The 14,927-nt window shown below is 35.8% G+C and overlaps 1 protein-coding gene across 1 annotated transcript in view; it reads right to left on the bottom strand.

Moving 5' to 3' along the window:
• RPGR (retinitis pigmentosa GTPase regulator) overlaps window positions 1–14,927 on the bottom strand; it is a 47,115-nt gene that overhangs the window by 17,696 nt on the left and 14,492 nt on the right. Inside the window, exons 5-7 of the mRNA XM_075774300.1 lie at window positions 14,527–14,685; window positions 12,881–13,030; window positions 4,032–4,190 (exon numbers count right to left, since the gene is read on the bottom strand). Coding sequence (XP_075630415.1) covers window positions 4,032–4,190; window positions 12,881–13,030; window positions 14,527–14,685 — 468 coding nt within the window. The remainder of the gene's footprint in view (window positions 1–4,031; window positions 4,191–12,880; window positions 13,031–14,526; window positions 14,686–14,927) is intronic.

Here is a 14,927-nt window from a genome sequence, read left to right as displayed (position 1 = left end):
AAATGATTTAATCTTGAAGGACTGCTTCGCTTTTTCCTTTTGAAATGATATCTTTGCTTTCCCTCCCTTCAGAGAATAAAAGGAGGTAATACCTCTCGTATGAGGACAGGCTGAGAGAGTTGGGGTTGTTCAGCCTGGAGAAGAGAAGGCTCAAGGGAGACCTTATAGTATTCTATGATCCTTTTATAGAGAGGATTATTCCCAGAGGATCTGTCACCATCGGAAAAAATGGAAGTTATTAAGGCTACTCCCAATCATCTCTTTCATCTCCAATTTTTAGATTCACTAGTTATTGTTATTCTACTTTTTTAAAAGTGTTATTGAAAAAGTACACAAATTGGGATTGTTGTGTTCTCATGATTCTTTTGAAAGTGGTGATACCAATAGCTTTCATTTTCAGTAGGAAGCACTTGCAAGTATTGTGGGTAGTGGATGCATTTTTTTTAGTCTCTGAGAGAAGTCACCTGGGATGAGGGTATGATCTTCTTGAACTGGCTGATCGACTGTCATGAAATGAATAGATTTGTGCAGCTACAGCGAGAGAAAGTTTTCGCATGATAGAACTTTTAACTTCAATTCTGTTTATTCTCTAGAACAACTGCAAATATTAAAGGCAGAAGTAACAATAAGACTTTTAAAGAAGATGGTTTCCAGTACCTCATTCAATATTTCTAAAACTTTGTATCTTTAAAAAATTTTTTTTTCCTAATCATTGCTCTGAACATTTTTTTTTTTCTCTGGGGAAAAAAAATAGTTTCCCATTTTGGAGTTTCAGAGAAAAAAAATGAATTATTTTAATATGCACTTTCTACCATTTACTCTGATACTTGCTGGAGAGATTCCAAGCAGTAGTTTGATTTAATAACTCAGATAACAGTGGTTCTTACCATACAAAATTGCCAATAGAATAGATAAGACAGTCATAAAAAAGAAATCAAATGAAATGCTTTGGAATAGACTAATTATGTATGAGAGTCAGGAAGAAACTTGCCTCGTACTCAGTAAGATAACTGGATTATGCTTTCTTCTAATTTGATAAACCCTAAGTAGAACTGATGACAAGAAATGAGCCAAGATGTGCAACAGCTTTTCCATACGACATTTTCTCCTATCCTGTTCCTATGTTAAATGAGATAGATGAAACAGGGGAATATACAATAGTCAGACACTCACTTCTTATTTTTTAAGACTGAAATGACACACACTAAGAAACTGGAAAGACCCTGAAAAGATAAAAACCGCATCAGTATATATTGTGTTACTAAAGCCAAACAGCACCCACTTTCATGGGAGACGATGAAATTCAGAGCTTCTTCAAAATTGTACTATGTTCTTAATTTAGGTAAAGGGTTTAAAAGTGGTATAAATATTTCTGCTCCTCTTTAAACATATATCCCTCATCGGAATTCTCAATTTGTAGTCATGCCACTTCATCTCAAGATGCAATATACACTTCAGTACTGATTTCAAGTTAAGTTCCTGGTGCAAAGCCTATAATGCATATACACTACACTCACTTTTTAAATGATTACAGTGTCAAAATCTATCTCTTTTCCTATTTTTTCCCCCAAGTATTTTCCCCAAATTTTGTTTTGAGTCAGAAAAATTTGTGTATGTCAGCACTCCTGACGAAGTATCTTTCACTTGAGACAGTATTTCCATTATCCTCTACTCTTTTGTTCAAAGTGTCTTGGGCACAAGTTCATGCCTATAGCCTTTTTAATAACACATGAATTACATTAAAAAACATCTATCTGACCTTTCACTCTCATCACAACAACTCTTATTCTTTAGGAAAATTTATTTTGTTGGAGAATATTAGTTTCCTCTTCTCTTGGCTCAACTGGATCTTCTAGTACTCAGCATTTTGACCATTGACTGCCAGTTAATCTAGCACTGAATTTCTTATTTGCTTTCTACTACAAAATCTATTTCCATAGGCAAGTAAATCTTACGTACTAAGGTTCTGGCTTACTATGGTGTTTTCTTCACTGTATTTGGTTTTTGGCATTTATATTTTGCCTCTTTGTTCTATCTCTTGTAAAGATTTCATTATAATGCTGATGTTATCCAGGTCTGCATCTTCCTACTAAATCTCTGCAACAGTCATTTGTTATAAGAAAATTTTATCACATGAAATACCATTAAAAGAAAATATCTATTGGTTGACTTCAGATTTATGGTGAAAAAAATAATCAATAATGATAATCAAATTCTTTCTGCAGAAATTAACTTTATAACCCATAAAAAAATGCTACTATTTATACATTTGCTGACCCCAAATTTATGGTAATTTTTTTCCTAATAATGATAATCTGATTTCATGTAAAGAAATTTATTTTATCACCTAGAATATTGCCAGGGTAAGACTGTATGTTGGTGGAAGAAGAGAGACAAAGGCATTGAAACGTAGACAAATGTTTGCATTATTTCCTGGATTGGCTACTGTTATTTCCACTTCATAGTTTTCCCAAAGGAGTTTTAACCTACCCAGAATCTTGCAGCTTGATTCATCATTACACATAACCTTTCCCAGCACATCATTTCCACCTTCACTGTCTCCAGTGGCTTGCAGTACAATACATCATATTACAATTTCAGTTAGATTTTCAATTTATAATTTAGAAAAACCTTGAAGGCACTCCGCCAGATTGAAAAGAGATGACTTTAGCATTTTCAAAATACAGGATTTAAGGACTGATATCTATACATCCTTTTTTTTTTTTTTACAGTTTTTGCATTTTGGTAGGAGATTAATTACATGCCTATTATACAGCTGTGGAATTCATTACAAGCCAAAGCTGATATTTTTTAAATCTGTGGGCAAAGTCAAAACTCCCCTTTCCTGCTTCTATACCATTATAGTTTGGGATAGAATTTGTGGAAATAAATAGCTAGCAATGCTTTGCATATATCTCTTTGAAAAGCTAATTTACCATTGGGACACAACTATTTAATAGTACAATAATATACAACATATTTCATCTTCCAAGTACTATACATACAACCCTGCAGACTAATATATAACAGTTGTATTTGCTGATTTTTATAACTTGTACGATATGTTGAACATCTGTATCTGTACTAGTTTTATACGTATGTTAAAGATTCTGCTCAAAGTCACAGGAAAATTCTGTATGACAAAAGAGGTATTTAATCCATTTAGACATCCAGCAGATTGTGCATCTCCATCACTATTAACAGACAGCTACTTGAAAAGTGACTTCCTAAATACCTTCCCAAATATTCAGGGTCATTTAAATTTACTACAGAATGGAAGCTTTCCTCTAAAATTTCCCCACACGCACTCCCCAATACCACTTTCAAGCACCTCAGAGGAAAGAAACATCGATCATCCATGTTGCGCTGGGAGGCGCTGGCTTGTTACAATCCCAGTAAGGAAGGCACTCAAGACTCTGTAAAGTATTTCTTAAAATGCTATTTATTGGAGCTAAGACTATAAAGAAAAAGAAGATAGCATCAATAATCTGACATCCCTTCAGATGCTGGGAATACTGAGCTGAGTGGAATTGAAGAGGCCTCCAGCCAGGCACAGCATGCTATGCAGATCCCATCCATGGAAGGCTACCCCATTTTGGTCATTGGAGTTCTTATAGGATTTTTCTTACAGGCAAAGCAAATCTATTCATCATCGATGCTGTCAAATAAACAGGACATTCACATGGGAACTTGCTGCTGAAATTTTAGACAAAGGCAAGGACACGCGGGTGGTGTAACCACTGGTACCAAGCAGGAGCTGCCTGTGAGTTCCTCCGTTACAATGAGCTGGCAAAGTGTATCCTGCAGCAAAGGGCGATGCACAGCACAAGCCTGAATGTCAAACGATACGCGCAGCACAGCACGGTGCAGCCATGCACTTTGGTTAACTGTTACGCAGATGTCTACCTCCTTGATGTACAATGGCCTTCCAGTTAGGATCACTACAGCATCTCTCATTTCAGTGGGATGTAAATTCTTTAGTTTACTGATTAAGTAACAGGGCTGTAAAAAAAGCCAGTTAAATTGCATACCTGTCAGCACCACTGTGTGTTCTCCACCACAAGCAACCTTATTAACCTTTTCCACAATTCCCAGTACAGGCTGTGGGACTCGATTGTTCTTCAGCTGTTCAGGCAATAATCCCAGTTTCCCATTCTCAGGTTCTCCAAAAGTATAGAGCTCACCATCTCCTGTGAAAATACAGAACAGAGCAGGATTTCCAGCATGCACTCAGAAGCAAAGCTGCATTGTCAAGACTGCTGCAGACACAAATCAGTAAGATAGAAAAGTGTATGAACATTATGGGATAATTGCACATATTTGTATAATGTCCACACAGTGGTGCAAAGCAGTCTGCTTTGACAGGACAAGAAGGGGCTAAATTTTAGCCCCTCTCCAAGATAAGAACTGCAAAAGTTACCCTGCAAGGAATCTAGCCAAGGGAAAAATAAAACCATATACATCCTGCTTCTGAGAGGTTATAATTCCCTCTGTAATTTGTATTTATGTCAAATGAAGTTACTTGTATGAATCTCAATGAGATCATTTTGCATGGAATTTTGACAGAAAATCCATACTTTCTTTTGTAAGATAGAGAGAGAAAAAGAAAAAATCAGAGTAAATGACATGAAACTGTGTGTGATCTGGACAGCAAGAAGACAGCTATATATCCAACAACAGGAATACAGCAGTGGTTCCACAGCAAGAACTCCACCAGAATTAAGTTAAAAAAAAAATTGGGTAATTAATTTTACTTTGAAGTTTCCTTTGTTTTATTGTTTCCAATCATTCCGTTTGCTTTTTTTCACTGCTATGTAACTCTGAATTACCACTCGAGACAGCATTCTGTATATCCTTCTACCACAGTTAAAACCGGAACATGTCAAACGTATTTTCCATTGCTATATTTACAATTTATCTACATTTATCTTTTTCTTTTACATTTACGTACTTCTTTTACATTTATCTACATTTTACATTTATCTACATCTTTTTTATTTTTAACAATTTATCTACACCTACATTTCTGACTCTCTGAGCTAAGGGGCCCCCAACTATGCTAATAGGTCAGAGTGAGGTTTAGGTAGAAAACATTTCCTTACTGCCAGGAAAGGTTCAAGTTAATAGCTGAATGTTCTCCACTCCTGAAAAGATTATCTGTGGAGTAGAGTCCTCACAGCAATTTGTGGCCCACAATCTGAATCTGAAATTACTTACCAAAAAAATCATCATACACTATTATGTAAGAAAAAGCTTGGGGTTTAATCCCAGTTGGATAGAACAAAGCACAAGGATAAACAAAACTCTCACATGGAGCTAGTCCAAGATAAAGAAATGTTTATCCTAGTATAGGAGCTGTCTGCTCAAGGGAATTTGAAGGGACAGCTACTGTTACATAATCAACATAACAAACCCCAGACCTATACCCCATTATTAAAGCTCAGTTATCAGGAGCACCCATCTACAGTGTTTTTGGAAACCCGCAGATTTGTACTTCAGTACAAAATGTACTTTTACTTTCAGAAGGATACACTCAGTGTTTTCAGAGGGCTACATTTAATGTTCACAAATTTACTTTTACAGCATTTAGAGGCATTACTATTGCATGATGCACAAGTATCTGAGAGATTCTTACTCAAAAGCGATTAATTCCTTGCCAACATGAAAATTGGATTAACCTTAGAAATGCTGGTTTTCCCCATAGAAAGTGAAAATAGATGAACGCAAAGAAAGTTTCAAAGCTGAAGCCTTATTTAGGCGTTCAGGACTGACCATTAGAGAATTCCATCCCCTTCTCCATTGAACATAGGCAGAGCATAAGAAAATGAGCTTATTACTAGTTTTCTTTTAGTCTTTGTGAATATTCCCCCATTTGCATAGCTCCTACATGTGTTGCTTTTTCCTCGCACTTTGTCAGCCACAACTTCAAATTTGGGAATTTAAGGAGAATGGCAATGACCAAACAAATAAGCCCAGACAGAAAGAAGAAATATGGAAGAGCTAAAAGTAAACCTATGAATAAAAATGTAAAGTAGAAAAAATGAAGCTACATACGCATTCTGAAAAGCAAATGAGATTAGTCAAATTATTAAAAACAAGTTAATGAAAATTGAAGGATATGACTCAAAACTGAAATTTATTAAAACTTGGGCATATCAAGTCAAGAGAGGAAAGGAATTTTATCTTTTTGAATTTGAATTCTGATTATGAGAAAGTCAAACTGGTATCAGTAAGAAATGTGTCATTTTTATTGAATCTTCCTGAGCTTTACTCTGGTAATACACTCATTTAAAATTTCCTTTTGCATGAATAAAAACTGAGCAAGAATTTCAGATTGCAAACCCGCATTTTTATTTTGTGTAACTATGGGACAACTAAGTTAGTAATACGTTTTCACTTAAGTCCTCTGCTAAATCCAATAGATAAATTAGATTCAAAATGTTTTTTCTGGAAAACTCTTTTGCCAGCAATATATATATATATATTTATATTTCTCCCTTTGTGGCACTTGGGTCTTGATTACTTTGTGCTAAAGAGTGACAACAGCAGTGGGTGCATAGAACAGAACAGCACAGACTGGTGTTGCCAGGATCCTCCATCAGAAGGGCTTTGATTCATTCTGAAAGCCCTTAAACTAGTATGTCTTTTAATAAAGCAGTGCTGCTTCTCCCATCATCTTAGAGGAAGTAATTCTGGAGCAGTCATGCTCATCTGTGATGTATGTTACCTTTGGTATCAAGCCTCTACAATAAGCAAAAAATCCCATCTAAATTATTATATATTTTCTTCAAAGAAAGCCTGAGAATAGGTTTTCAATTAATTTTAACTATAGGGAGAATTTTAACTATAGGGAGAAGTATGTCTCCAAAAAAAAAAAAAAAAAAAAAAAATTTTAAGATACCTCAGCTTCAAATGTATTTAAATGCATAAATTTATCAATTAACTTGAAAATTCTGGAAAAAAAAGTATGACATACTCAAAGAGCAAAAACTGTAAAAAGGACTTTTTTTCATAAAAGCCAAATTCCTGCTTTAAGTGGAAAATGGGTCCTAAGCCTCAACATAAAGTTGCAACCCAGCACTTCCAGCAAAGACTTAGAACCTAACTTTGATGGCACAGTATTTATTTGTAAAGCTTACAAGACCTAAGAAATTTAGCCTCCGCCTGAGTCAAAGAAACCTCAGACTATTTTATATGGTTTCTATATTTTCCAAGATCATTTCTGCCTCTCACAAGAGCACAGATTCTTCAAGTACCATGCTCCTGGGCCACTAAGGTTAGGAACCAGACTTACTATCTTTACTGAATGCTCTAACTGCACAGAGAGGCAATCAGGGAATGACAATACTACAATCTTACTCAACGTCAACCTTCCTGCAGAGTTTCACAGGGCTCAGGCTGTTAAGAGTAGCCACCCACAATCTATTCACAGAGCTACATTCTCTTCAGCAAGGCAATGAAACAGGAGAGCAGCTGTATTTCCCAACTATCATCATCCAAGGTGTAACCGCGTCCTTGTTTTTCCTATCATTCTGACATTTTCTTTCCTGCACACACAAACTACACCAATAATATTGTAACATTTCATTTACCTGCATGTATCTGCAGAAATACCTTTGTTGCATTCTTCTACACTTCTTTTCTAAGACGTGTTTTGCAGTCATTTCCATCTGTCTGTGTTTTTTAAGAAACAGCAAATGATCTCAGATGCAGAAAAGTATATTTCATTTCTAAACTATGGACTGTGTTTAGACTTTTCTTTTCAATTTGATTTTCTGTTTTAATTCTGATCTTTATTCCTATACATATGTGCAGCAATACTCTGAACAGGCTGATGCTTTGCAGTTATTTGCAGCAGCATCAATTTTCTATTCTAAACCAGTAGTCCAATTAACAACAACAAAGTCAACTGCAATGTGAAGCTTTCTGTAACCAAAACATTCCACTAGCAAAAAGAGATTTTATTAGGGATCCTAAGTGAAAAGAACGAAGAAAAAAACCCCAAACCAAAAAGAACCCTGTATTTTCTGGAAGGTAAGTATAGTTTTAATACTCTTGGATCTGCCATATATTTCTAGAAACAAGCTGATAAACCCCCAAAAGCACATGGAAGTTAACTACTTATGCAGTTCTCTTCAATGAGACCAGCACTTCTTTTTAAACACTATTCCACTGCAAATATTAATCCAATCACAATCTAATTAATAGGATTAGAGACTCAAATGGCCAAGCTTCCACTGACTTCCCAAACTAATCAAGTTTATTACTTTTTTTCAACTTAATAATCCAGCTAACAAAGATAAACCCATTTATTAAAGCAATTTTTCAATACATTACACATTTGCCCTTTAAGGCAAATAGTAGTCTAAAAACTATGAAGAATAGATATCAAGCATAACAAGAATCCAGTCAAACACAGATAAATTTAGAGTATGGTATATGTGCAGTACATCTGCATTTTAAGGACATTCTGTTCACAATGGAACCTGGTTATTTCATTTTCTCCTCTCATGAGTCACATTCTCACGTGTTGAACTTTCCCTAGTGTGGCACATTTTCTGTATCACTAAGCTCTAGGTCACAGAAGCATGTCAAGAAAATGGGCAAGCAAATGGAAAACTACCTTTGCCCCTCAAAGGCAAATGGGTATACTGCAGATGAGAGAAGATAGGAGACCTCGCTGGTGGCAAATGAGGGCAGTAGACAAAAGAAAGAGATCACTATGATCACTTAAATAAATGACAAGGGAAAAAAAAAAGTAGTATTTATTCAAGACCAAATTGTTTGAAGCTACCTGAAATACTGAAATTCTGAGCATGGAAGTGTTTGTGGAATGGATGATCTTTAAAACTAGTCCTTAAAAATAATGACAAAGTACATTTTAAAAAGGAATTCAAGGAACCTACAAAGCTCTCTATGAAAAGACGTCTTCTCAGTGACAATCTATCTTGACCTTGCTTATAGTAACAGTTCAGGCAGGGGAAACACCAGAAAAGGTCTAATATATTCAATTCCTTTCTGGCTCCAGGAATGTAATTCCACTGTAGACACAAGAGTAGCAGTGAGATACATCGGCTTTTCCAGCTCTCCATCTCCACCGCGGACAAATGAGCTAGATACACTTGCCAAGCTTAATGCTTTCTGAAAGGTTGTCCCCTCTTGAGTGAGTGTGGTCAAAGACTAATCAAGTAAAGATCTGTACATGGACTCAAAATCATTGTTACACTCTTCCAGCTCTTTCTTCCTCTGGTGCTTTGTTTGAGATGTGCCTCTAATATAGGGACCTAATGTTCCAAGGTGCAAAAAAAAAAAAAAAAGGGAAGGAAACATATACTGCGAAAAAGTCCTAAAGAGAGCTGGAAACTATAATCTAAAAGCGTCTTTCAGTGGAACTCTTTGAAGAACGCACAGTGAGAGGAAAAGGGAACAAACAGTTGTCTTTCAAACATGAAGTGAGTAACCAGACTAGCTTCCTAATTTGCATATGGAAATGAGCTATCCATTGCCTGTGCTTGTGTCTAGTCTAAATTTCAGAAGTGATTTTTATTAGAAATAGTTCAAGGTATACTCTGTTCTTCTACTCTACGACTACTTTTGGTGTCAGTGGGGCCCACAGGTACATGGTAGAATACAGGTGACTGACATGTTTAGTAGTGGAATTATTGTCTACAAAGAAGACATTCTAAAAAGCAAAAGTAAGAAAGGTGACAAATCATCTTTTTGGAACTACCAGATTTGAGAAACTTCGGGCGTAGGGGGAGGGTTGTAGAAGTACAAATTCAGATGACTGAATGCCATACAATTTCCATAAAACGTGCTTTTTATCTACTAAAAGTTTGCATCAGGATTCTACTCTAGTTTTCATTGACATTGCACTTGGCTTTATAGCAGTTAAACACCTCAAAGACAAATGCCTACTAAAAATTCTTTTATAAAACCAGCTGTTTCAAAGAAATAACAACTTTAGTTTAAAAAAAAAAAAAAAAGCTGGAATCCATACTTCACCACTTTTTTTCTCAATAGTCTCTTAATAATGAACATCCTGCCCTGGAGAGGGCACTCTGTGACCACACAACGTATTCTTGTATCATCATTAACAACCTTTTAGTTTTAACCCAGATATGCCTGTGATCCTAACAGTTTGCTTAGTCAGTATACAGCTTCTGTCAAATGTAAATATATTAAGAAAGGGAATCATATGGTGCCATGCTCATCAGTTCAGCCTGGCAACATGTGTAAGTCCTATATCCTGCCACTATGTTTTACTATTAAAGATAGTGTATTTTGTGATGCTTTTTTATGTACAAGTCATGTTTTAAAATTCAAAATGTAGTAATTCTATAGTATTCTAATAACTGATAAGTTACAGGTGTTGAAAGCTTTCTATTAACAGTGTTTCTCCCATTTCTTCCATAGCAAAAGCAACCACAATCTAAAAAAAAGTTCCTCTGGTATACTTTATTGATGTTGAGGGAATTAATAAAGATTATACACTCACCTGAATAGTTCAAATTTCATTTCTGGAAATACAAACCCACTTTCTTTTCCAGATATTTCCTCCAATATATTAAAATTAACACTAATCAATTCTAGTATACAAGATAAAATCATGCAATAAAAATACATGGAAAACTCCCTGTGCAAGCCAAACTTTTAAACATACTTCAAGGCATAATTCAATGACTAACTGGCAATTTGGGGGAAAAAAACCCTATCCCTGTAATATGAATATTCCAAATACTCCATAATTATTTAGTTTGCTATGTTCTACCACCCCTTAGAGGCAGAGTACTGAGGATATGAAACACTGTTCTGAACTAGTCTAGCATGTCCTTCAGGCAAGTGTTTTGCATAACTGAAAAAAGAATCTTGATACTACTAACAGAATCAACTTTTTAAAGCAAAATCTTTTAACAACATAGTACCTTGACTTCCTTCCTAACTAGGCTGTAAGAAAAATAAGATAACTACATTTGTACTCAAACAGACTCAGCTTGTAGAACTTCCAAATCCATAATTTAATGGCTAACTTCATACTTAAAATAATGTGCGACTATGGTACACTTAGATTAAATGCATAAGCTTTGTTTTTAAACACTGTCTGGATATACGCTGACACTAGTGCAACAGAAGATGAATTCAGTAAAAGTACCTGGATGTCCAACATTAAATTTCTATCGTAGTTAAAGTATCAGTCAAATAAAGTGTCAGCAAGGGCTCAAAGGAAAATAATAAAAAAAAATATTTCACCTTTCACCACAAAAGAGGCCATCTGCATGTCAGTAGTTTCAGTGAGATAGACTGAAGCCCAATTTGTGCAGGATTTGCCGATACCAAGGCTGAAAATTAAGATTTTTCCATCTCACACCCAGGTCTATTTAAATAGTAATGGGTTCAACAACTCCCCATTTTCACAGGTGATAACCAGTTCATCTTCTTACTAGTATTTTAAGAGGCTCCATTTCTCTTACCCAGCTGCTACCCTAATCCTTTTTTCTCATCCCCCTCCACCAAAAGTTTCCACTTCCTTAGAGCACCTGGCACACTCTGTTCTCTTCTTGCTCTTAGATGCTTGTCCTCAACCCTTTTTCTAACGTGAGCTTTTGTCACATCCTACCGCAGTCTTGTCAGAACTTCAGCACTAGGCTCTAAGGCAGAAATACACACCTCCTTACTATATCCTTGAAGTAAGCATCTTTTTATTTTTATTTTTTCCATTTATTTCAAGTTCAGGAAGCTGTAGATTTCCTAACAGGTGCTGAGCTCCTGATTAGTCAGAGGCACTTCATTCATTTACTGCAATAAAGCATCTATAATAAAAGTTGCACACTACCAGCATAACATCTAATTAGTATTTGTCCACCATAGGAAGCTCTCATCCAGTTAATAGCATATTCTCAGAGAGCTAGATAGATATTGCATGTGGAAAAGTAACATTTATCAAGTAACCTGAGAAAAGTATCTGATGGAATAGTTCCTGGGTACCCATTAAAAGCTTTACAATCAAAACTATTGATCCTTTGAAATCTTTAATTACCCTGAGGGGACTAAACTGTATAGCTTAATAAAGTAAATCTGTATGGCTGAGAGGAATTCATGGCTTCTCAAATATAATACCATCAGTACTGACTGATAAATTCACCCATATTGGTGTTACTAAAAAATGAGTGGCATCATCACTTTGGAAACCAACACAGAGGTGGGAAGAGAGAGGTAGAAAGCAACAGAGAGGTGGGTTGGTCTGGAGATCAGATGCCGACTCACTGTAGCATATGCTTCTCCTTATATTGTATACTGGCTGTTTAACTGACTTCAAAACTTAACATTTAAGACATAACATCAAATTCAACAACAATCTTGCACTGCTAGAAAATTAGATTAATTTTTCCTCAAAATATAGTAAGTCTATTCAATATTTACATTTCTAGAGAAGATGAAGATGATTATTTGATCATCACAAAAAATTAATAATCTGAAGAACAGCTGGATTATTGAAACCATAATATTAATCCACACCATTTGTCATAACCTTCATGAAAATAGTGTGGCAAGATAGTAATTCTTTCTAATATACTTGCACAACAATGTGCAAATACAGAAAATTAACTGCAGTTTTATCTCACAGTATTGTTAATTCAACAATAACAATATACAATTATATAGTGGATTACATACAAGTTTCACAAATAAATTAATTAGGACCACATTTTAGAGAACCTGTCTCTGATAAAATCTCCCAATGTGATACAAAACTACATCAATAACAACTATGGCAACTCTCATTTCAAAAGCAATGAATGCCTCATCAGCTACCTTTACAAAGACAACAATTTGAGAACCACTGACTTGTCTCCATGAACCTCTATTCCCATTCTCTTACCTGTTATGAAGGCAGAGTGATAATATCCACAGGATACAGAGGAAACAGGTTTTCCAACGTTCACTTGACAAGGGACACTTACACAGGCTTCATCAGCCAAGCCAATCTGACCTTCCGAATTGTCACCCCACACAAAAAGCTGCCCATCCTCTAAAATGAAGACATAGATAGTTAACAGATTCAAAACCAAAACTAATAAAAAGTTCATCTACCTATTTAAGAGCATTTCATAAACTCTGTGTATGATACCAGTAAATGTCACAATCTCAGGGATATAAAATAGTATTTAGGACAATGCAACAAAACAGTCTGAAGCAAGAGGGTATCCCTTAAGCTTTTCAAAAGTGACACAGAACACTTAGTCATCAACTCATGTTAGACCATAAATAGCATCAGGAAAAGTACTACGTAAAAACATTCCTTCAAAAAGAGGAAGATTGAGTGTAAAAGACAATTCAGTTGCCAGAGGTAAGTATCAAAATATTACGGTGAATTTAAGGCATCTTCTCATTTCTAGAAGCAAGTCACCACTTTCTCATTCTTCCAAATGTATTCTCTGCTCTGACTTTGGTACACATCCCATTTATTCTTGCCTTATCTTTCAGTTCTCTTCACAGGTGATTATATTGCCCAGCTTCATTTTGTTTTCCTTAAACTATCACAACACCTGTTCCAAGTTTATTAAGACCAGTCTCTGTTGACACAAAAACCAATGGAAGCAGTAAAACCCAAAAAAAGGTAGAGATCAGCATGAAAAATCTCTACAATTTTCTAGAAGAGATGAGGTCTTCTCTCTGTATATTTCTTATTGGTGGGAAATAAGTTGTGAATGAAAAAATGTATCATCTACAGTGCTACTGAGATGCTGTTGGGAACTAAAATCATTCAAAGTTGACTTACAAATCTCAGGAGAATGTTAACAACTGTCCTGAAAAAGTACAAACCAAACAAGCAGGCTAGCATCTCTCCCATATACTCTTATGTTCTCTGTCACATTCTGAAATGACGGCCTCAGTAACTTATCCTAAACATGTACAGAAACAGCTGCTCTATACCAAAACTTGAGAAATTACACTGTAGGGTAATAAAGGACCACCCGTCCAATGGCTGAAATTATTATAACTGTGGACTTCAACATGTCACAATTGTATAATTTTGCCATCAGAGAATTAGGTCATAGGTTAGGCCTCTTAGAATTAGTAAGGACACAGTCATGTAGCCTGTACCAGTACACCAAAACAGTTGCAGTTAGAAGTGGAATTACAGAAACTTAGTTTTTATAAGATACATATTTTGTAGCTGGCTTCCCTGGAAATTAAGATTTTTCCCATTTTGAGGGTATTCATACTGTCTCTCTTTTGCAAGGATTCCTACTAAACTAGTACAGGTTGAGTTCCCATTGCAGGCCATCGCTCATGGACAAGGTCTACTTTCACATTGTAGGAAGTTAATGAGACTTCCACCCCTTACCAGATTTTGTTGAAATAGGCAATTGGCTGTCAAAAAATTACTGTGGTTACTAGAGAAAGAAGACAAGGAGGCATAGAAAATACACCCACATATGCAGACAGAACGTTGGAAGAAATGTTTCCCTGGAACACCAGGCTGGACACACATGAATAGATTTTAGTAGCGGTTGCTCTTACCAGTTACTGCTGCTGAGGTGTATGATCCAGCTGCTAGCTGTTTGATCTTGTGCTGGTTGGTAAAAAAACTAATTAAATGAAATGTGGTCCTTTCCTCTGTGTCACCCAATCCCAACTGACCTTCACTGTTACCTCCAGCAGCATACACATTTCCTTTTTCTGCATACAGAAAAGCACATGTAATACACAGAATGAAGACATTCTCAGCAGTGGCAAAAAGTCAGAGAAACTGGAGCAAGTAATTTAATTTTCAATGGAAAAACATTACTGAAAAGTTGGTGTCTACTGCCCTGAAACATCCCCAAGTTGACATTAGCAGTTTCTGTTGTAGCTAGCAAGTAGGCTTTCCTCCACACGCTTGGATCAGAACTTTCTAAAGGCCCTGCATGTACTTTGACTGT

The sequence above is a fragment of the Balearica regulorum genome, chromosome 1 (assembly GCF_011004875.1).
Source record: "Balearica regulorum gibbericeps isolate bBalReg1 chromosome 1, bBalReg1.pri, whole genome shotgun sequence".
NCBI lineage: Eukaryota > Metazoa > Chordata > Aves > Gruiformes > Gruidae > Balearica > Balearica regulorum.
Note: the sequence above shows the minus strand (reverse complement) of the source record. Positions and strands in the feature narration are given on the sequence as shown.